The sequence below is a fragment of the Rhinopithecus roxellana genome, chromosome 15 (genome assembly GCF_007565055.1).
Source record: "Rhinopithecus roxellana isolate Shanxi Qingling chromosome 15, ASM756505v1, whole genome shotgun sequence".
Lineage (NCBI taxonomy): Eukaryota > Metazoa > Chordata > Mammalia > Primates > Cercopithecidae > Rhinopithecus > Rhinopithecus roxellana.
The window spans coordinates 59,334,747-59,358,519 of NC_044563.1; the positions used below are offsets into that span (position 1 = coordinate 59,334,747).

At 39.1% G+C, this 23,773-nt stretch overlaps 1 protein-coding gene across 1 annotated transcript in view; it reads left to right on the plus strand.

The window, feature by feature from the left end:
* FCHSD2 (FCH and double SH3 domains 2) overlaps positions 1 to 23,773 on the plus strand; it is a 323,208-nt gene that overhangs the window by 256,362 nt on the left and 43,073 nt on the right. Inside the window, exons 10-12 of the mRNA XM_010366863.2 lie at positions 224 to 319; positions 13,634 to 13,750; positions 16,350 to 16,454. Of these exons, the coding sequence (XP_010365165.2) occupies positions 224 to 319; positions 13,634 to 13,750; positions 16,350 to 16,454 (318 nt within the window). The remainder of the gene's footprint in view (positions 1 to 223; positions 320 to 13,633; positions 13,751 to 16,349; positions 16,455 to 23,773) is intronic.

The window sequence follows — 23,773 nt, forward strand, 5'->3', positions numbered from 1 at the left end:
CTAGTTTCTAAACTATCACTTTCCAAATTTATTTTTGAGAAAATAGGACAAATAAATAATAACCATAAAATGAAAAATAAAATGTGTAACATCATTTCTTTCTTACCACAGTGTTGGATGATTTCTCATTTGTATAGAAAACAGCAGAATAAATCTTAAACTTAATAATGTAATTGGTCTTTAACCTCATTAAAGACCTAAAGATATTTTATTTTCTCTTTAGGTGGTACGGGACTACAATCTTCAACTGTTTTTGCAAGAGAATGCTGTATTTCACAAACCCCAGCCCTTCCAGTTCCAGCCTTGTGACAGTGATACTGTAAGGGAATTACAGATTTTCATTTCAGTGTGTTGTTCAGTTGTGTTTGTGCTCAAGTAACAGTTATCCTTGGTGTAGACAGACAGAAAAAACTGAGTATATCTCATCAATTTTATAACAAAACTGTAAGGATGCAGAATAATGATGACTTTTTTTTTCTGAATTGTGGCCAAGAAACTCAGTGTCTTTATGCTAACAACCTTCTACCAAATGAGGTTAAGTTATAAGACAAGTTTCTGAAACCTGAAAACATCTGAGGGAAGAAGAAAAATATTCAATACATTTACTCAAATGTAAATTATATTTTCCCTGAAACTCTTCTTTTTTTTTTTTTTTCCGAGATGGAGTTTTGCTCTGTCACCCAGGCTAGAGTGCTGTTTTCAATCTCAGCTCACTGCAAGCTCTGCCTCCCGGGTTCATGCCATTCTCCTGCCTCAGCCTCCCCAGTAGCTGGGATTACAGGCGCCCACCACCAGGCCCGGTTAATTTTTTGTATTTTTAGTAGAGATGGGGTTTCACCATGTTAGCCAGGATGGTCTCAATCTCCCGACCCCGTGATCCGCCCGTCTTGGCCTCCCAAAGTGCTGGGATTACAGGCGTGAGCCACTGCGTCCGGCCTCCCTGAAACTCTTTATGTTGTACCCCTCCAAAGAAATCAGTGGTTAAATTTTAACCAGAATAGGCCAGGCACTGTGGCTCACGCCTGTAATCCCAGCCCTTTGGGAGGCCGAGGCAGGTGGATCTCCTGAGGTCAGGAGTTCAAGACCAGCCTGGCCAACATGATGAAACCCTATCTCTACTAAAAATACAAAAATTAGCTGGTCGTGGTGGTGGGCACCTGTACTCCCAGCTACTTGGGAGGCTAAAGCAGAAGAATCATTTGAACCTGGGAGGCGGAGGTTACAGTGAGCCGACCCCACCACTGCATTCCAGCCTGGACGACAGAGTGAGATTCCATCTCAAAAAAAAAAAAAAAAAGGCCGGGCGCGGTGGCTCAACCCTGTAATCCCAGCACTTTGGGAGGCCGAGACGGGCGGATCACGAGGTCAGGAGATCGAGACCATCCTGGCTAACACGGTGAAACCCCCTCTCTACTAAAAAATACAAAAAACTAGCCGGGCGAGTTGGCGGGCGCCTGTAGTCCCAGCTACTCGGGAGGCTGAGGCAGGAGAATGGCGTAAACCCGGGAGGCAGAGCTTGCAGTGAGCTGAGATCCGGCCACTGCACTCCAGCCTGGGCAACAGAGCCAGACTCCGTCTCAAAAAAAAAAAAAAAAAAAAAAAAAAAAAAAATTAACCAGAATAGAATTAATAAATGGAATAATGAACATGTGTATGAAATATTTTGGTTGGTCTTATAAAAGATTATAGGCCTTTTATAATTCCTTTCAGATTTCTTAGAATATTAAACCTCAAATTAGCAATTTTTTTTAATGCCTCTACATCGCTGCCATTTTTTTTTTATTGTGGCAGAATACACATAACACAAAAATGACCATTTTAACCTTAAAGGGTAAGCTTGATTCACTGTCACTACATTTCCAATGCTGTGCCCTTCATCACTTTAAAAAGAAATCCTGACCCCATTAAACGGGCACTCTCCCTGTGCCCCTCCCCTCAGCCTGTGACATCATTAATCTATTTTCTGTCTGTGGATTCTAACTGGCAATTTTTGTTTTTATTTTCACTTATTTTTTATTATTATTATTTTTATTTTTATTTATTATTATCATTTTATTTTTGAGACAGGGTCTCACTGTCACCAGGGCTGGAGTGCAGTAGTGTGATCTCAGCTCACTGCAACCTCGCTCTCCTGGGCTCAAGTGATCCTCCCACATCAGCCTCTCGATTAGCTGGGACTACAGGCAGACACCACTATGCCTGGCTATTTTCTTTGTATTTTCAATAGAGATGGGGGGGTCTCACCATGTTGCGCAGGCTGGTCTCAAACTCCTGAGTTCAAGCGACCCACCCACTTTAGTCTCCCAAAGTGCTGGGATTATGGGTGTGAGCCACAATGCCTGGCCCCAGTTGGCAGTTGTTTAAAAGCATACAGCAATCGTCCTTGAGTTTATGGGAAATGTTTGCCATTATTTAAATTTTTAAAAAAGAACAAAAATTCTAATTTGGTAACATAGAATTGAAATTTAACTTCTGCAAAATGAGAAGGCACATGTTGGCATTATTAGCACATTCTCTCAATGTAGGCAAGCCAAAAGGAAAGTCAAATTATATTCATAAAGTATTTTGGTAAATTTAGAACCAGAACCAGGGGAGTTTGTGATATAGTTCCAGAGTTTAATGGTATCAGTTGAATAGAAACCCATTTGCCAGAGATATCTTCATTACTTTTCTTACACTTTAAGTAGCTCTGTTAGCAGCTATATAAGAAGTGTAGGAAATCAGCATTTCCCTCTGTATTACAACCTTTGCCCTTTGTCGTAGTGCTTTTTTTAAATAAAATCAGCTTTTGCCAATGACTTACTCACATTCTCCTGCGATTTGATTTCTTCGAAGCCTGGGAGGGATGAAGCAGAGCATTAGAAGATACAGGGTACTAGCCGGGCAAGGTGGTGGGCGCCTGTAGTCCCAGCTACTCGGGAGGCTGAGGCAAGAGAATGGCGGGAACCTGGGAGGCGGAGCTTGCAGTGAGCTGAGACCCGGCCACTGCACTCCAGCCTGGGTGACAGAGCCAGACTCTGTCTCAAAAAAAAAAAAAAAAAAAAGAAGAAGATACAGGGGATAGACAAGTTTGTCAAGCTTGACTTAAAATTATGACTAATTTGATGTTATTTTATCATTGCTATTTTCCACAACAGTGACTCTCATCTCACTTTTTCCCAGCCCAACTACAGCCCTAAATCCTTTGTTTCTAAACACTGTGCTAAATGTTTTTAGGTGTTGTGTCCTTGTTTGCCTTACATTTCTAACTCTATGCTATGTTTTTTGTCCTTGTGCAATCTTTACTGGGCAGAGTTTAAAAGCCGCCCAACTGGTGGATATTGAGCTCTCCCCTGTCAGTGCTCTGAGAATGACCATAGCTGAGGTATATGGGGTGTGGGTCAAGGGTGGGAGGGATGGGACGTGTGGGTTTGCATGTTAATGAAGGGTGGGACCTGGTGTTGTATGTATATACATGTATAAGAGGCTCCTAATGCACCAACTGTGTTTTCTCTTATAAATTAAGAATTTCCTTCCCTGTTTATAGTGAAGAAATTGAGCTTCTCATTTTTCATCTTGTGTGAAGCACCTTAATTTTCTTCAGTGGGTGTGCTGGAGAGAACCTTACAGCTAATCTTGTCTTTATTAAAGGGGAAACTGTAGCTTAGTAAGGGAGACTTGTCCAGAGTCATATGGTAAATTAATGACATGTTACTATGGTGATTGCAATGGTAATGTTATTTCTGCTCTGCTATTCTGTCTTCTAAGAAGAAATGTGCAGGACTTGGGAAGCAATTAGTTTTTTCATAATGGAAAAAGATAAATGCCTATGATTTTAAAAAATCATTCCATACCTTCAATCATTTAAAAAGTCCTTTTTTTTTTTTTTTTTTTTTTTTTTATTTTTTTTTTTTAAAGACAGGGTCTTACTCTGTCTCCCAGGCCAAAGTGCAGTGGCATAATCACGGCTCACTGCAGCCTCAACCTCCTTGGCTCAAGTAGTCCTCCCACCTCAGCTTCCTAAGTAACTGGGACTACAGCTAATTTTTATTTTATTTTATTTTATTTTATTTTATTTATTTTATTTTTATTTTTGGTAGAGAGGGGATGTCACCATGTTGCTTAGGCTGTCCTTGAACTCCTGGGCTCAAAAGATCCTCCTGCCTCAGCCAGACATTTATTATTGTCTGGCTCTGATTATAATCATCCTAGTGGATATGAAATAGTATCTCGTGGTTCTGGTTTGCATTTCCCTAATGACTAATGATGTTGAGTATCTTCATGAGTGTATTAGCTACTCATATATCTTCTTTGGTAAAATGTCTATTCAAACCTTGTTTCTATTTTTTTATTGGATTGTGTCTACTTGTTATGGATTAGATCGTGAAGATGAATTGCAGTTTACTATGCAAAGAGGGAGAAACAACATGCCAGGAAGCGAAAACAAAAATTGAAAAGAATAAAAATAATAGGTGACATTCATTGAACATTTATTTCATGCTAGACATTTTTCTAATGGCATCACCTATATTAATTTATCTCACAACAACCCTATATTGTAGGTGCTATTTTCAATCCTTCTTTTACAGTTGAGGAAACTAAAGTTAAGAAATCTGACTGGGTGCAGAGGCTCACGCCTGTAATCCCAACACTTTGGAAGGCCAAAGTGGGTACATTGCTTGAGCCCAGGAGTTTGAGACTCCTGGGTAACATGAGCCTGGGCAACCTGGCGAAACCCTGTCTCTAAAAAAAATAAAAATTAAAAAATACAGAAAACTAGCTGGGCATGGTAGCACACACCTGTAGTCCCAGCTACTCAGGAAGCTGAAGTGGGAGGATCACTTGAGCCCAGGAGGTGGAGGTTGCAATGAGCCGTGATCGTGCCACTGCACTCCATCCTGGGTGACAGAGCAAGACCCTGTCAAAAAAAAAAAAAAAAAAATCGAAAGAAAGAAAAGTAATTTGCTTTGCTCAAGGTCACTCAGCTAATAAGCATTAGAGCCAGAAATGTTTGAAAGTACATAACTGTACCTGAAATAGCAAGTAGACTTGGTGATGAAAGTGGGATGCAACCAGGTGTTATTTTTGAGTTTTATATATGATGGTAAATGGAGAACTATGTACTCAGGTAAGATAGTAATAGGATGAGACCCATTGCAGGGGCAGGACAGTATTGTTCTTTTATTTTGAATTTTATAGTTTGAGTTAGGAATTTTGAACTGCTTATGGGTTTAAAACATTTATTTTTCATTTACTAAGCACTTACATATACTTTGCATATGCCTTTGCCTTACAGACAAGAGAATTCAGCAAATATTTTATCTAAATTTACATAAGATATAGTTAGGAAAGTTATAGGACTTTTAAAAGTTACCACTGTGATAAAATGTAACTCTTACTTTCTTCTGATTTTCATAAACTGTCTTAATTTTTTTTTAACTTTTTAATATAACCCGTTTCCAAGTAAATTGTTTTCCCTACAAAAGTCCAAGACACCCAGTTGAATATGTATAGTCACAGTATTATTATGGTAATTTAATTAGGACTTTTTTGAGTAGAATTTTAGTATTAACCAAAAGATGACTACAAGTGACAGTGACCAATAGCAAGCTTTGTCTTATGTAGTAACTTAATAGCTATCTCATGGTTAATACTGAAGGATTTTCTTATCTATATTTCCATAAGAGAATTGCTGATTTCTAAAGTGTTCTTTCTTTATATCTTCAATTACCATTTCTCAGATGATACCAGAAAGCCAGAGCTCTTTCTAGAAAAAGTAAAATAATCTTTTTTTGCTGAAATGACTTTTTAATGCAGAATTATTCTGAGGAGGATATGGAATGTGCCTTTAAATCTTCCTCTCTATAATAAGGATATTCTGTGAGAGAGAACTGACAAGCACATTTATTAGGATCTCAATGTTAGAGTCATTCAGCTGACACATGGATCACACTGGGGTTAGTGATTCATACAGGTGGTGTACAGTGGAGAAAACATGAGTTTGGGTGTCTCAACTAGCACTTTATTTACATATATTTCACTTTTGTGATTCAGCTTCCTCATGTGTAAAATAACAACAGTTGTCCCTTGGTATCCATGGGGGATTGATTCTAGGAATCTCTTCGTGTACCAAAATTCACAGACGTTCAAGTCTGCTATATAAAATGATGTAATATTTGCATATAACCTATGCACATCCTTCATATACTGTAAATCATCACTAGATTATAATCCCTAATACAATGTAAATACTCTGCTAATAATGGTCCTATTACATTGTCTAGGGAATAAGACAAGGGAAAAAAGTCTGTACATATTCAGTACAAACACAACTATCCTTTTTTTTTGCTCTTTTTAAAAAATATTTTTGATCCACAGTTGGCTGAATCCACAGATACAGAACCCACAGATATGGAAGAACAACTATACCTTATTTGTGTGAAAATTAAATAAGATACTAAGCATTTGACTCAATCCCTGACATACTGAGTCAGAATAGATGTTGACTGACCTCAGCATTTTTTGTTTTGTTTTTTTTTTTGTTTTTCTTTTTTTGTTTTTTTTTAGTATTTTCCCCCTAATTGCTACAGGAAATACCAAATATCAAATGTAGAAGACACTACAAATCTTGAAATACTTGCAATACTTTTGCAGTCATGATCCCTAGCTCTCAACTCCCTCATTGGATTGATCACTGAGAGTCCCTTGGGACTTTTGTTGTCCTACTTATTCCATAAAGAGGATCTCATCAACGTCCCTCTTGGCAGTTTGTACATCTGAAAGGCAATTTGTTTGGACTAATTTTAAGTATATGGCTTGTACTTTTTAACACCTCTGCCCTACATACATCTCAGTGACCCATCCCTTCATTACCAGAACTAGTGATGAGTGCCATTAGGGGCATTTTCTCACATCCTGTGAAAAAGGATAAAGTGAAGCTGGGATGGGAAATAATACAGGAAACATGCATGTCCACAAAACTTGGGTAAGTATGATCTATACAGGCAGGAAAAACAAGGAAACTTTCTCAGGTTTCCCAGTCGAGATGAGAATACCCTTTCCCCTTTACCTTCCTTGAACAGCAAATAACAAGATCTTCACAGATAATGATAGTAAAAAGCTGACACTAAATTTCTGATGTATGATCTTTCCCTGTTATTCTAGATGCTATTTCTGATATTTCATTCTGCCTTCTATAGATGAACAAGTATAGTAAGTAAAATGTCCACTTGCTGTAGTTGAGGATTTTTACACATTAAAGTTTTACGTAAGGGGAGTGATTTATGCATCTATTAAAAATAAATATTTGACAAAAATTTCCCTTGTCTATAAAAGACTACATGGGGTTAATATACTGTGCAGGAAATGTACCTGAAAATTCTCTATGTTATGGGTGGCTCTTTCTGCTTGTAGAAATTTTGTATTGCGTATAGCGTTGTCTCGTAAACATGAAAAAGGCTGTGATAGGATTTGTGGGAAATCCTCCTGTTGAGTAAACAGGTACCATCCTCTTATAGATATGCTTGGCACAGTATCCAAAAATGAGAGGCTTTGACTAAAGACATGAGTGTTGCGTTTTAGAATTAGCAATACTGACAGTTAAGTGTTCATAGTGGTTGTCCTAATTTCTTCAGCGTTTCACAAAAGGCTTTTTGTAAAAAGTCCACCATCTATATGATAGGCCCTCTACTGGTTTAGTCACCTTTCTTCCTGATCTGGTTCCTTGTCTAACCATCCAGAGTAACTAGATCTTTGCTTAGATGCATTAGTTATGTGCTGACACATAGGAGCCTGGAAGTTCCCCTATCTAGCTTGTGATTATAGTTCTTAAAGCAAAATCTCTGTAAGAGCTACCAAAATAAAGGCATACTCTTCATAAGGCTGTTCATCTAACCATGCCTGTAGGTGTGTTCTCGAAAGTGTTAGACACAATGTTTTTATTGCCATTTTTGTTTTACTTTTATGTCATTACTCAGGGACATATTTTTTGCTAAGGTTTGCCTTTGATACTCTAACCCAAGACAAAAGTATAGCTCCTTTCAGAGTTCTCATCATTTCTTCACCCCAGCCTTAATGGGTATATTCCTTTTCCCCAGGTGTCCAGAGTTTTCTAGAATTGTCCCAAGGCTCAGTCCACACCAGTTCTTCTCCAGCGTACTTTCCTGAGAGACCAGGCACACTCAACAATTATCTAGATGAGTTCCCACTTCTTTCCAAGTGAAGGTTCTGCTATCCTAGCATAGTCAGAATAAATTAAATTATGTCTCTTAAGAGGCAGTGTTCCACTCCTCTTCAAGGTGTGTGGCATATTTGAAATATGTGACTTAGAAGTCTACAGTCTCTTACCAAAAGCCTTGGGCCAAATATATTTCAAAACTCAGAATTTTCCAAATTTTAGAAAAGTGACCCATATACCATACATTGCATAAAATCCTGAGCATTGTATGGGGAAGCACCCTGTGATCAAACATTTTTGCAGTGAAACGTATGAATATTTTCATTCATATATGTACATATGAAAGAAAAAAACTATAAATAACCTCCTATTAGTTCAAATCACATTTTGGCTCAAGTGAGTTTTGGCTCCAAACTTACCAAAAAATACTTACTCTTTTTCAGAGCATTTTGAATTTCAGAATTGTGAGATTGTGAACCTGTACAAACATGTTGTTGGAATACAATAACCTACAGAGATCCAGATGCTTTTTACTTGAAGAAGTCCTTTTGAGAACAAATAATTAATAACTTTATTGAAATAATTAACCATATATTAATATACTTCATAAAGAATAAGATAGATCCAATATTTAACTCAATATATTAATATATATTTTTTGAGAAGCTCTGTCACCAGGCTGGAGGGCACAATCATAGCTCCTGGCAGCCTTGATCTCCTGGGCTCAAACAGTCCTTCTGCCTCAGCCTCCCATTGATAGGACTACAGGTATGTGCTAATTTTTTTTTTTAAGAGCTGGGGTCTAGCTATGTTGCCCAGGCTGGTGTCAAACTCCTGGCCTCAAGCAGTTTTTCTGCCCTTGGCCTACCAGAGCCTTGGGATTGTAAGTGTGAGCTACTGTGCCCAGCCCCGATATATTTCTTGTCTCTCAGTAAACTGAAAAATGTAACTAGTACAAATTCCCTGAATGAGGGTTAATTAGCATGTTATGCCATTGGCCTAACAACCCCAACACTATCTTTTTTTGAAATGAGTTGGAATGCTAGTATTTTACTATGTTAGTGATTTTCATTCATCATACATGACCATCTCTTTTTCTCTCCTTGAAATGGTTATATTTTAGTTACAGAGTTAAAAAACAATTACTGTTTTCTTCTGTGAAGTCAGCTTTTCTTGCCCTGCTCACTCCACTCAGATATCTGAGCCTTCTATGCGTTTGTATTAACCTTAAAGTAAACCAAAATCATATCTTGAGAGAGTATCTAAGGACAAAATAGTTAAGATGACTTAAAGACTAATATATGAAGAATATTGGAATGCTGATTTCCTTAATTTAGTTCCTTAAAGTTATTTAACAACTTTATGACTGTTGAAAAGACTTTAATATTTTATTCTAAAGGGACTAGAGATTTTAAAAATTTATTTATTTATTTATTTATTTATTTATTTAGAGACAGAGTCTCCCTCTGTAGCCCAGGCTGGAGTGCAGTGCCATGATCTCAGCTCACTGCAACCCTCTGGCGCCACACGCCTGGCTAATTTTTGTATCAAATACAGGAAAAATGTTGGACTGGGCATGGTGGCTTATGCCTATAATCCCAGCACTTTGGGAGGTCAAAGTAGGAGGATCATTTGAGGCCAGGAGTTTGAGACGGCCTAGGTAACATAGTGAGATCTCTTCTCTACTAAAAATCAAAAAAATTATCTGAGTGTAATGGCATATGCTATGGTCTCAACTACTTGGGATGCTGAGGTGGGAGGATTGCTTGAGCTCAGGAGGTCAAGGCTGCAGCGAGCCATGATTGCACCACTGCACTCCAGCCTGGGCAATAGAGTGAGACCCTGTCTTCCAAAGAAAGGAAAAATGTTACAAGAATGAACTAGGCCAGGCGTGGTGGCTCATGCCTGTAATCCCAGCACTTTGGGAGGCCAAGGACAGGTGGATCACTTGAGGACAGGAGTTCAAGACCAGCCTGGCCAACATAGCGAAACCCCATCCCTACTAAAAATACAAACAATTAGCTGGGCATGGTGGTACATGCCTGTAATCCCAGTTACTCCAGAGGCTGAGGAACAAGAATCTCTTGAACCCGAGAGGCAGAGGTTGCAGTGAGCTAAGATCGTGCCACTGCACTCCAGCCTGGGTGACAGAGTGAGACTCTGTCTCAAAAAATAAAAACTAAAGATAAAATAAATTTGCCAGCGTTTTAAAAAGAAGCAGTCTTTATAGTTTCTTTGTTAGAATCAACCACTGCTAATACCACTGTCTTAAAAAAATTATCGGCCACGCACGGTGGCTCACACCTGTAATCCAAGCTGAGACTACAGGCACGTGCCACCACACCCAGCTAATTTTTTGTATTTTTAGTAGAGACAGGGTTTCACCATGTTGACCAGGATAGTCTCGATCTCTTGACCTTGTGATCCACCCGCCTCGGCCTCCCAACTTGAACCTGGGAGGTGGAGGTTGCACTGAGCTGAGATCATGCCACTGCACTCCAGCCTGGCCAACAGAGTGAGACTCCATCTCAAAAAACAAAACAAACAAAAACATAATTATCTATACTAGATCCTGATTTATATTTATCTTTGATAGTGAAGGTGGTATTGGAACATTTCTCTGTGTATTGTTTAATACCCTGGGCTGTATTCGCCTTGTATGAAATTCTCAGTTGTCAAGACCTCTGTCTCAGGAGCTTCCACATGTATTCCATGGCTTGATTTCAGAATTCATGAAAAGGATAAATTAATTTGAATTTTAGTTTTGTGTCATTCCCTACCCAAAGGATCTCAAAGTCACATCTTCCAATCAGTGGCATTAGTTATCTGTCCTGATCTTTGGACTCCCAAGTCTTAGTAAACACATAAAAAATAAGGGAAAAGCTCTATCTTGAGCGCAGTGAATACTCAATAAGAAGGTATAAATTCTGTAAGGCAAATTGGGTTATGGCCCATCTGCAGCCAGCACACAATTTAAACCCCTTTACCTATTCCTAAAATACTGCTCAGTAATAAAAATTAAATATCTCTATCAGTTGCCTCCTTTCTCATCCAGCTACTCCCTACAAATTCATTCTCTTTGAGATCTGCCTTAGTCTTTCAATATATCTTCAATCTTTGTTTTGGATTCATTGTTTACGCTATTAAGAACTTAGGAATTATCTGGATTTTCTTATGAACAGTAATGAGAAAATTTTTGTTTCAAGTAATTTTCAATGGGGCCTTTAACATTAACAGTTACCATTACTGGATGCCTAAGATAATTATGTGGGATACTATACCAGAATGTTTAAAATACTGACTTCATTATAACCTACCAACCCTATGGAGATAGGTGACATTTTCACTAGTTTTCAGATGTAGCTACAACTCAGGTAATTAACATGCCTGAGATCATAAAGCTAGTCGTACCATAAAATGGCATACAGTGGATTCGAACTAAGTCTATCTGACTCAAAAACCTATTCTTGGACTCTTCAGAATTTATCTTTCTACTTTTACAGATCACATTCCTCTGACTTTTGTATATTTCATTTGTATCTATGTCCAGAGTTAACATTTTAATGTTCCTGACTTTGAGAACAGATGTAAATTTGAATGCCCAGATTCATTTGCAAAGCAAAATATAATAATAAAGTTCATTCCCATTAGAATATAAAATGTGAATGTAAAGATGGTTAGGTTTGAATTTTGATTATTTTGCTCTATTTCAATTCATTTGTCATTGTTACAATCTAGCTTTAGCTGAAATATCTGTATAGAACAAAAATTTTTAAACTCTGCCCCATCACAATTCCCCCAACAAAAATATTAATTTTTAAAATCCAGTTTATCAATTTCTACTTACTCTATCAATTTTGAGCTATGAGACCTTGCAAAAGAATTACTAGGCCAGGTGTAGTGGCTCATCCCTGGCATTTCAGCACTTTAGAAGGCCAGGGTGGGAGGATTACTTGAGCCAAGGAGTTCAAGACAAGCCTGGGCAACATAGAAAGACCTTATCTCTAGAAGAAAAAAAAATATTAGCTGGGTATGGTGGCACACACCTGTAGTTCCAGCTACTCAGGAGGCTGAAGTGGGCGAGTCACTTGATCCCAGAGGTCAACGCTGCAGTGAGCCATGATCAGAATTTCTAAAATTCTTTTCATTCTACAATTTTGCTTCTTTCTATATGAAAAGCCTCTTTGGGTGATTCATATTTTTTAAAATAAATTCCTAATTATCTCAATTTTGTTTTTCAGGGGTCTTTAAGAATTTAGAGAGAATTGGCCGGGCGCGGTGGCTCAAGCCTGTAATCCCAGCACTTTGGGAGGCCGAGACGGGCGGATCACGAGGTCAGGAGATCGAGACCATCCTGGCTAACACGGTGAAACCCCTGTCTCTACTAAAAAATACAAAAAACTAGGCGGGCGAGGTGGCGGGCGCCTGTAGTCCCAGCTACTCGGGAGGCTGAGGCAGGAGAATGGCGTAAACCCGGGAGGCAGAGCTTGCAGTGAGCTGAGATCCAGCCACTGTACTCCAGCCTGGGCGACAGAGCGAGACTCCGTCTCAAAAAAAAAAACAAAAAAAAAAACCAAGAATTTAGAGAGAATTAAAATAGTTTTGTGTTTAATGGCTCTGATTCTGTAATCAGACAATTAAGGTTGTAACATTTAATATCTAGGACATCCAGGAAAAATTAACCTCTCTGAGCCTTTGTTTTCTTTTCTATAAAATGGTGTGGGACCCACGTCATTAGGTTGTTTATAAAAAAAGTTATATGAATCACTTTCCATAGTACCTTGCACAATAGGAGTTAGCTATTAATATTTTTATTTAGATTTTGTGGTTTGTTCTTTGTAAATCAGAATCATAGCATACAGCTAGAAGAAACCCTTGGTGATCATTTGATCTAGCACCCTTATATTTCATATGAAGCCTGGAGAAAGGGCAAAAGCTGACTTTTAAGGTTTGGTGGCAAGTTGATGATGGACCTCTAATGAGTTCCATCTGCCTTGGGGCAGCGGGAGGGGTGCAAGATTGTGTTGCTGTTATTGTATTGTTTTGTTCTTACTTATTTTTAATGATTCTTTACTCACATTGAAACTATTAAGTTGTTTCCATTTTTATTTATGCAATGATTTTATCACCATAGTAGGTTGGCATGAATACATTTTCTTCTTTGCTTACCTTAGCTAGCTTCCTTCTCACTCGGAAAGATAAGTCCGTCACACCCAAAAAGATAAGTCTGCAGTATTAGAGATGATGCTTTTGTGTTCAGCACTGTAAGACAAAAGGTTTATGGTCTTTAATGGTTTTATACTCATCTTACTCTTCTGGTAACTTTCTGTGACGATAAGACATTGTTTCCAGCAGTAGTGGAGTGTGCCTTATGTTTTGAGTGCTGATTAAGTGAAGGCCTTCTGATCCATCTACAAAGCAGTGGTGGTTGCAATAAGGATAGCAATATTTTTATCTCTGTTCTGTCTTGTGTTGTAGAGCCGACAATTAGAATCAGAAACTGGGACCACAGAGGAGCACAGTCTAAATAAGGAAGCTCGAAAATGGGCCACACGTGTGGCACGTGAGCATAAAAACATTGTTCATCAACAACGGGTAAGTATACGAGAAGGTCCTGGTTACATTCACCTTAAGCCAAATGTCAAACAGTTTAAGGAGCTGAGTTTTATTAATGTGAAAAATATCCTATATGTGTTGTTTTGTTTTGTTTTGTTTGAGACAAGAGGCTTGCTCTGTCACCCAGGTTGAAGGGCAGTGGTGTGAACATGGCTTACTGCAGCTTCAACCTCCTGGATTGAAACAATCCTCCCACTTCAGCCTCCCAAGTAGCTGGGACCACAGGCACACACCACCATGCCTGGCTAATTTTTTTTAGGTTTTTTGTAGAGATAGGGTCTTGCTATGTTTCCCAGACTGGTCTCAAACTCCTTTGCTCAAGCATTGTATGTGTTTTTTCTGTACTTTCTCAACACTCAGCAGTGTGCTGTCAGCTATCTACTCATGTTAGAATTTCCTTAAGCCCTCCATCAGCAATACATTAATTCACCTGTTTACCATAAAATTGCCAAAGAAAAGCTGTGATAGTGGGTTATGGGCAGGGGAAGAGACATATGTTGAATTAATACAGGTTTTCATCCCTCAAGACATATTTTTTAAAGACACAATTATAGGTTTCATGAAAATATATGTTTGGCTGGGCGCAGTGGGTCATACCTGTAATCCTAGAACTTTGGGAGGCTGAGGCAGGTCGATTGCTTGAGCCAGAAGTTTGAGACCAGCCTGAGCAACATGGCAAAAAACCCAGTCTCTACAAAAAATTCAAAAATTAGTCGGGCATGATGGCGCACACCTATCTTCCCACCTATTCAGGAGGCTAAAGTTGGGGAGAATTGCTTGAGCCCGGGAGGTGGAGGTTACATTGAGGTAAGATCATGCCACTGCACTCCAGCCTGGGTGACAGAGCAAGACACTGTCTTTAAAGAAAAGAAAAGAAAGGGAAGGAGGACGGGAAAGAAGAAGGGAAGGAGGAAGGGAGAAAATATATCTCAAAGACTAAACTCTAAGCACAAATAAATTATTTTGAGTATAGTACTTTTTTTCTCAATTTCATTTATTGATACCTATATCCTTCTCATTCTTTGCTTTCACATCCTACTTCTTTTTTTTTTTTTGGAGACGGAGTCTCGCTCTGTCGCCCAGCCTGGAGTGCAGTGGCCGGATCTCAGCTCACTGCAAGCTCCGCCTCCCAGGTTTACGCCATTCTCCTGCCTCAGCCTCCCGAGTAGCTGGGACTACAGGCGCCCGCCACCTCGCCCGGCTAGTTTTTTGTATTTTTTAGTAGAGACGGGGTTTCACCATGTTAGCCAGGGTGGTCTCGATCTCCTGACCTCGTGATCCGCCCGTCTCGGCCTCCCAAAGTGCTGGGATTACAGGCTTCAGCCACCGCGCCTGGCCTCACATCCTACTTCTTAAAAGAATTGCCTATGCTTATTATCTATAGAATCTCACCTCCCACTTACTTTTTAGCCCATTACATTTGAGCTTTCCTTTCCTTTCCTTCCCCCTGTATCACTTCATAGTCTAAGCTTACCAAAATCACCAATGATATCTGTGTTGCTAACTTCAAAATGGACAGTTTAGCCGGGCGCGGTGGCTCAAGCCTGTAATCCCAGCACTTTGGGAGGCTGAGACGGGCGGATCACGAGGTCAGGAGATCGAGACCATCCTGGCTAACACGGTGAAACCCCGTCTCTACTGAAAATACAAAAAACTAGCCGGGCGAGGTGGCGGGCGCCTGTAGTCCCAGCTACTCGGGAGGCTGAGGCAGGAGAATGGCGTAAACCTGGGAGGCGGAGCTTGCAGTGAGCTGAGATCCGGCCACTGCACTCCAGCCTGGGAGACAGAGCCAGACTCCGTCTCAAAAAAAAAAAAAAAAAAGGACAGTTTGATTTCTCATTTTTCTTAATCTGTCAACAATTTTGTCACAATTGACAACTCCCTTTGTCTTAAAATGTTATCTTCTCTAGTCATCCACGATTCAACATTGTCCTGGCTTTCCTTCTGCCTTTCTGGCTATTCCTAGATTTTTTCATAGGTTCCTTTTTCTCCATCCCACAATTAAATATTCATTTTCTCAGATTGTTTGGCTATCTTGTTTTTTTATTCTTTATCCTCATATAGGCATTCTCAGTCACTTCCATGGTTTTACTTTACCACCAACTCATAAATTATTATCTTCAACATTGGGCCTAGCTACTACTGTGTATCCATATAACCTCTTTCCTGTTTTGACATCTTTTTGCTATCTCACAGGCATCTCAGATTCAATGTTCCACTTATGTAATGTTGCTTAACAAACCACCTCAAACTTAATGCCGTAGAACAAGAGGGTTTTTACATTATCTCTGACTAACCTGAGTATTGGGTGGTCTCAGCTTAGCAGTTTCCCTTGGGGTCTCTCATGTGGTGTCAGTCAGATAGTGGCTGGTCCTGGCTTCCCCACTGAAGGGACTCTCTGTAGTAAGTTTGTTACTAGTAAGTCTATAATTATTTCAAAATGTTCAAAAAATAAATAAATGAAAAAAATTATGACTACTAGTCACTAAAGCCTTTTGAATTATGTAAATACTCTAATCACTTAAGGAAGATAAAAAGTAAAAAGCAGTCATCATTATTGTCCCATTTTTTTTAATAGGTTCTAGATGATCTGGAGTGTCATGGACCTGCTGTATCAGAACAAAGCCGAGCAGAGCTGGAACAGAAAATAGATGAAGCTAGAGAAAATATTCGTAAAGCAGAGGTAAGGTGGCAGCTAATTGTGGCATTTTGCCCAGGTCTAATGACACTGTCGCAACTGTGATATGCACCTTTAAAATTGAGTTTCTCTAGCCGGGCGACGTGGCGGGCGCCTGTAGTCCCAGCTGCTTGGGAGGCTGAGGCAGGAGAATGGTGTAAACCCAGGAGGCGGAGCTTGCAGTGAACTGAGACCCGGCCACTGCACTCCAGCCTGGGCGGCAGAGCGAGACTCCGTCTCAAAAAAAAAAAAAAAAAAAAAATTGAGTTTCTATACACACTGAGATGAAGGTGATTCACCGACTTCATTCGTGTCCACAGTAGGATTTTTTTTTTTTTTTGAGACGGAGTCTCGCTCTGCTGCCCAGGCTAGAGGTACAGTGGCGCAATCTCAGCTTACTGCAAGCTCCGCCTCCCAGGTTCATGCCATTCTCCTGCCTCAGCCTCCCAAGTAGCTGGGACTACAGGCGCCTGCCACCACGCCCAGCTAATTTTTTTTTGTATCTTTTTAGTAGAGACGGAGTTTCACCATGTTAGCCAGGATGGTCTCTATCTCCTGACCTCGTGATCCACCTGCCTCGGCCTCCTAAAGTGCTAGGATTGCAGGCGTGAGCCACCACACCCGGCCATCCACAGTAGTATTTGTTAAGTACCTGCTCTGTGGAAGGCAGTACATATAACAAAACGATGCTGTAAAGTTTACAGTCATGAAACATTAAATACAAAAGATTTAAGTTACAATGAAGATACTAATTTTAAAATTTCTGCAAGGTACATAATAAACCACAGGGATTAATGGTAGAAAAATCAATGTATGTGTATCAATTTAGATATATATATCAATTTAGATATATCTATCTCCTTGTATATCGATATATATGGAGATATATATACATATATATTCATACATATATATTCAGAGCTTAGGAAATCTCCCCCATATGGAAGGTTCCCTGGATCCAGGGACATGAGCTGGGCTTTTAAGAATAGGGAAGATTGGTTAAGCAAAGATGGGAAAAAATTTGTAATAGTGGATTTTAATTTTTTGTGGAGTCATGGGACCTTTGAGAGTTGTATGAAAGCTGTGAAACATTCTCTCCCACATACAAAAATATACATTTTGTGTACAGTGTTTAGAGTTCATATGCCTGAGGCTAATACTCCCTGCTCTAGATGGGGAGAGGTTGGGATAGGAAACAAGAAAGTATTAGCAAATGAGGAAGACACAGGGTGTAATTTGGTAGCTGGATATGATTAGAGTGGAGGATTTTTGTGAGGAAATGTGATAGAAAATAAGTAAACTTGTTGTGGTTAGGGCCAGTTCATGGAGGACCCGTGCACACACTATCTACTCAGCAGCAACATGATGAAGGGGTATGGAGGTAGACATTTATAAAAGACTGACACCATCCAGCCATCAAAAGATTATGTTCTTGTTAGAAAGGCATAACAAATGCCAAAAATAACTAAGATGGTAAAGCATAAGTGCCGAGGAGTGGTGCATTAAGTGTAGTTGAAGAACCCAGAGGACACAGAAATCACTCTGGGAGGGATTGTTTTGGGTGTAATACAGAAGAAGACTTAAGATGAATACTGGCAGATGAATAGTATTTGATTAGTCAGAGAAAAGGGGATAGCACAGACTTATGCCATGTAACTTCAAGTGGTAGAACTTGGACCAAAAGGTGAAGGTAGGAAAGAAGTAGATGTGAGTTTAGTATTAGGAAATACTTTCTAGTAGTCAGATCTTCCCAAAGACAGAATAAGCACCCCTGAGACATAGTGTAGCCCTGTAAGTATGTAAGAAAATTGTGGGCAAGCATCTTTCAGGGACCCAATACAAGGAATCCCTGCACTGGTTTAGGGTTAATCTAAACTAGTGGTTTTCTAGCACCCCCTTAGAACTCTAGAAGTTTTGAGGAAGTACTTCACTGGTTGTGGCGTGAAGCGAGAGGCAGTGTAGATAATCATAGAGAATATGGGTATGTTTTTGGCACAGCCCCATGGAAGTGATCTGAATCAGAACAGGCTTGCCATCTGCCTAGGCTGGAGAAACCCCAGTAACCCCACCTCCACTTCATTCCTGTTCACAGTCTAATTGACAGCCTCCATAGTGAGGAGGGCAGGGTGTACAATGAATAGTCATTTTTCTCTTAGAATTCAGGGTCGTGTCTAAACTACTATCTTAGGGTGCTGGCCAAGTAGTGTTGGCAAGCCCTCACCCACCTACTCTTAAGAAACACTGGCATGTGGTAGAAGAGTTATTCCTGTTGTTTGTTTCTCCACACTCTAGATGAAGCCAGTTTTTCAGAGCCTTGGTGGAACAGGAGTAATTATTTTGAGACAAGTCTCAGAGGTTTTCTGAAGGGTATTTCATGTATTTTCCATTTCCAGACTCCATGTGTGGTGTCACCGACTGGTACCCTAACTCCACAAAACCTCCCACCATCCCCAGTAGTAGCAGCAGTAGGTATCAGGCACACAGAGTCTTCATTTAGGCCAAATGACCTATTATTTCCATAGTATGCCAAACTAGACTGTGTTTGTTAGTTTCAAACTAAAAATATGAAGTGAAATTCTCATACCACAATGTCTCACCTTTTCTAATGCAAGTATTTAAGTCTACATTCTCAAAGATAGTTTTCTTATCAAGAATGTTGAATATAGTATGCTGAAACCATGACAGCAGATCCGTTTTCTCAATTTGGAATATCTGTAGTATTTAATTAATTTTACTGTTAGCATAAAATAATCTCTCACTTGGTTTCCACTTATCAGATACAAAAAATAACCTAAGTAAAATTAGCCAGCAAATATGAGGGCATATTTATTGGGGTAGTACTTACAGGATTATCATAATAAAATTTTTGGATAGACTGGACCATAAGAGTCTTCAAAGGAATTAACAATAATGGTTTCTGCATATACCCTTTTCCTTTCTTCTGCCTGTATGTCATTTGCATTGGTTTTTCTCTTTCATTCGATACTTTATTTATTATAAATACCTATACAAAAGAGAGAGCACTGGTTATATAAAATGTGAGACCTCATTACTGCAAAGTTAATGACAAGAATGACCCTGATATTAAAACAAAATGTTTAGGCCGGGTGCGGTGGTTCATGCCTCTAATTCCATCACTTTGGGAGACTGAGGTGGGAAGATCTCTTGAGCTCAGGAGTTTGAGAGCAGCCTGGGCAACAGATGAGACCTCATCTCTATTAAAAATGAAAAGAAATTAGCTGAGTATGGTAACACGTGCCTATAGTCTCAGCTACTTGGGAGGCAGAGGCTTGATCCTGGAAAGTTGGTCTGCAGTGAGCCATGACTGGGCCACTGCACTCCAGCTTGGGCAACAGAGCAAGACTATATATATATATATGTGTGATCTTATATATATATATATATAAAAGATCATATATATATAAGATCATATATATACACACATATATATTTCATATATATATTTCTAATCACATTATTTCCAAATTTACATTACCTCTGGGTCTGTTACTGTGAGGTTTCACTGTATTCATGCTATGTTAGCAGACCTCTTGACTGATCGCTTTTGTTTTTTACTGAAAATATTCAAACATACAGAAAATATGAAGAATAAACATATATTTCCTAACATCTAGATTCAACTATTATATTTTGCAATACTGGCTTTATGTGTTTGTTAGATTGACCCATTAATTATGTTCTATAAAATGGAAGTTCGGTCTTAAGGCCTGATTAGAGAGGCAGGTTAGTGTTTTAGGCAGAAATAGTTCATAGATGATGTGATGTTTTTCATCACATAAAGAATCATAATACCAAGTTGTCGGGCTATTAATGATACTAAGAGTGGTCGCTTAATAAGGTGGTGTGCTACCAGATCATTCCATGATAAAGATTCTTTCTTTCCTCTTTGCAATTACCAAGTGCTAGCACCTCCAGTGGTGGTGAATGGGTATTTTTTTTCTTGGGTATTATTATGACCTCATCAAAAAAAAAAAAATTTTTTTTTGAGGCAGGGTCTCACTTTGTCACCTAGGCTGGAGTGCAGTGTCATGATCTCAACTCACTGCAGCCCCAACCTCCTGGGTTCAAGCGATTCTCCCACCTCAGCCTCCTGAGTAGCTGGGACTACAGGTGCACTCCCCCATGCCCGGCTAATTTTTCTATTTTTTTGTACAGATGGGGTTTCGCCATCTTGCCCAGGCTGGTCTCAAACTTGTAGGTCAAGCAATCTGCCTGCCTTCACCTCCCAGAGTGTTGGGATTACAGGCGTGAGCCACTGCCCCCGACTTGGCAGTCATTTTAAACTTAGCCATTTGAGTGTGTGTGTAATGGTATCTCACTGTGGTTTTGAATTGCATTGACTACAGACTCGTGACATTAACTAACTATGCTGAGCATCTTTTTATAAGTTTTTTGGCCAGTCATATATCCCCCTTAATAAAGTATCTTTTAATATCTGTTGCCCAAATTTGGATTGGTCTTATTACTGAGTTATAACAATTCTTTATGTTTTCTGGATACTAGTCATTTTTTAAGTACATGTATTGCTAGTATTTTCTCCAGTCTTTGGCTTACCTTTTCATTTTCTAAATTAGAAACTTTTAATGTTGATGAGATTAATTTATGAATTTTATCCTTTATAATTAGTGTTTTTTGTGTTCTAAGAAATTTTTGCCTGATCAAGGTTGTGATATATTCTCTCATGTTTTATTCTAGAAGTGTTATAGTTCAAGCTTAATTCCTTATGGACTGTGATCCGAAACATTTCTAGTTAAATTGTTGAGGTCTGGTATGAGTTAAGGGTCATGTTTGATTTTATTTGGTTGTTGTTATTGTTCTTTGTTTGTTTTTCCTATACAGAAAGCCAGTTGTTCCACCATCACATTTGAAAGAATATGCTTTTCCCATTACCTTTGCACCTGTATTGAAAACAACTTATCATATATGTGTGAATATTTTCAATTTTATTCAGTTCCATTGGTCTATATGTCTATACTTATGCCAGTATCACAGTCTTAATGACACTGTAAGTCTTGAAATCAGATAGTATAATTCCTCCAACACTATTCTTGTTTTAGAATTATTTGGACTATTCTCATTGCCATCAGCTTCTACAAAAAAAAAAAAAAAAAAAAAAAAAAACTGAGGGCATTTTGATTGGGATTACATTGAATCCACAAATAATTTGAGGAGAATTGACTTCTCAACAATATTGAGTCTTCTAATTAATGAACATGATGTCTCTCTCCATTTATTTAGGCACTCTTTGTTTCCTTTTTTGGCTTCCTAATTTTTTTTTTTTTTTTTTTTTTTTGAGACGGAGTCTCGCTCTGTCGCCCAGGCTGGAGTGCAGTGGCCGGATCTCAGCTCACTGCAAGCTCCGCCTCCTGGGTTTACGCCATTCTCTCGCCTCAGCCTCCCGAGTAGCTGGGACTACAGGCGCCCGCCATCTCGCCCGGCTAATTTTTTGTATTTTTTTTAGTAGAGACGGTGTTTCACTGTGTTAGCCAGGATGGTCTCGATCTCCTGACCTCGTGATCCGCCCGTCTCGGCCTCCCAAAGTGCTGGGATTACAGGCTTGAGCCACCGCGCCCGGCCCTTAATTTTTTTATTGATACAAAATAACTGTACATATTTATGAGATGCATGTGATATTTTGATACATGGATACAGTGTATAATGATCAAATTAGAATAATTAAGATATCTGTCACCTCAGACATTTATAATTTCTTTGTATTTAGAACATTTCAAATCTTATAGTTATTTTGAATTATTAACTATAGTCACCCTGCTAAGCTATCAAACACCAGAACTTATCCTATCTGTCTGTTTACTTCTTTCTATTCCCCAATCTCTCTTCTTCTTCCCTACAATCCTTCCCAGCTTCTGATAACCATCATTCTACTCTGTACTTTTTTTTTTTTTTTTTTGAGACGGAGTCTAGCTCAGTCGCCCAGGCTGGAGTGCAGTGGCGTGCAACACCACGCCCAGCTAATTTTTTTACTTTTAATAGAGATGGGGGTTTCACCGTGTTGGCCAGGCTGGTCTCGAACTCCTGACCTCAGGTGATCTGCCTACCTCAGCCTCCCAAAGTGCTAGGATTACAGGCATGAGCCACCACAGAGTTGTAATATCTTTCAACCCTGTACAAGCTCTAGGAATTTTTCAGTTCATAGCTCTACTGTAGGTATTCTTTTCTTAGTAGTTATTGTTTGCCTGTCCTTCAGGAGTTCCACCTGACATCATTTCAACTTATTATAGATTTTTATCTATTTAGTATATTATCAATTCCAGTTGTCATTTTAAGTTCCATATTATCTAAAACTGGGAGTCCATTCAACTGAGTTATGTGTACTTTTGACATTACCCCCATTAGTCCTTGAATACTTTCTTCCTAGCACAACAAGCTATCACAGGTTCACCTTATATTTTTCCTGCCCAGACTTAGAATTAGCTGTTTCTCCAAGAAGCTCTGATTCTGTTAATAGAAAATGGTATTTAGACACTAAGGCCTGGACTGTGAAGGTGCTTATTGTTCTAAGTATCGCTTTCTTTTTTTAATCTTTTCTTTGTTGTTAGAGCTAGGGATAACTTTTTTTAAATCATGAGTTCATGTTGGTATTTCCAATTAACATGGACAATTAGAGGGATTTTATTTATTTTTAGAGACAGGGTCTCAATATATTTCCCAGGCTGGAATGCAATGGCTATTCACCGGCACAATCATAGTGTACTATAGCCTTGAACTCCTGGACTCAAATGATCCTCCTGCCTCAGCCTCCAAAATCATTGTGACTACAAGTGCATGCCACTATGCCCAGCTAGAGGGATTGTATTGAACTTATTTGATTTCTTTGATTTTACATTTATTTATATCCTTTTTTCCTCTTACACCAAAAGTTTTATTCCTAATCATGTTATCATAATATTTTATGTGCTTCATATATTTAAAAAAAATTTTTTTGAGACAGAGTCTATGTCACCCAGGCTGGAGTGCAGTGGCACTCATTACAGCCTCCACCTCCCAGGTTCAAGCAATCCTCCCACCTCCATTTCCCAAATAGCTGGGACTACAGACATGTGCCACCATACCCAGCTAATTTTTGCATTTTTTGCAGAGACAGGGTTTCCCCATGTTTCTCAGACTGGTCTTGAGCTCCTGGGCTCAGGCATTCTACCTGCCTCAGCCTCCAAAGTGTTGAGATTATAGTGTGCCCAGCCTGCTTTGTATATTATAGAATAATAACTGCAGTATATATTAAGCACTTTCAGAACTGCAACATGAATATTGCTATTAATAGTAAACTATTGAGTGAAAGTTTT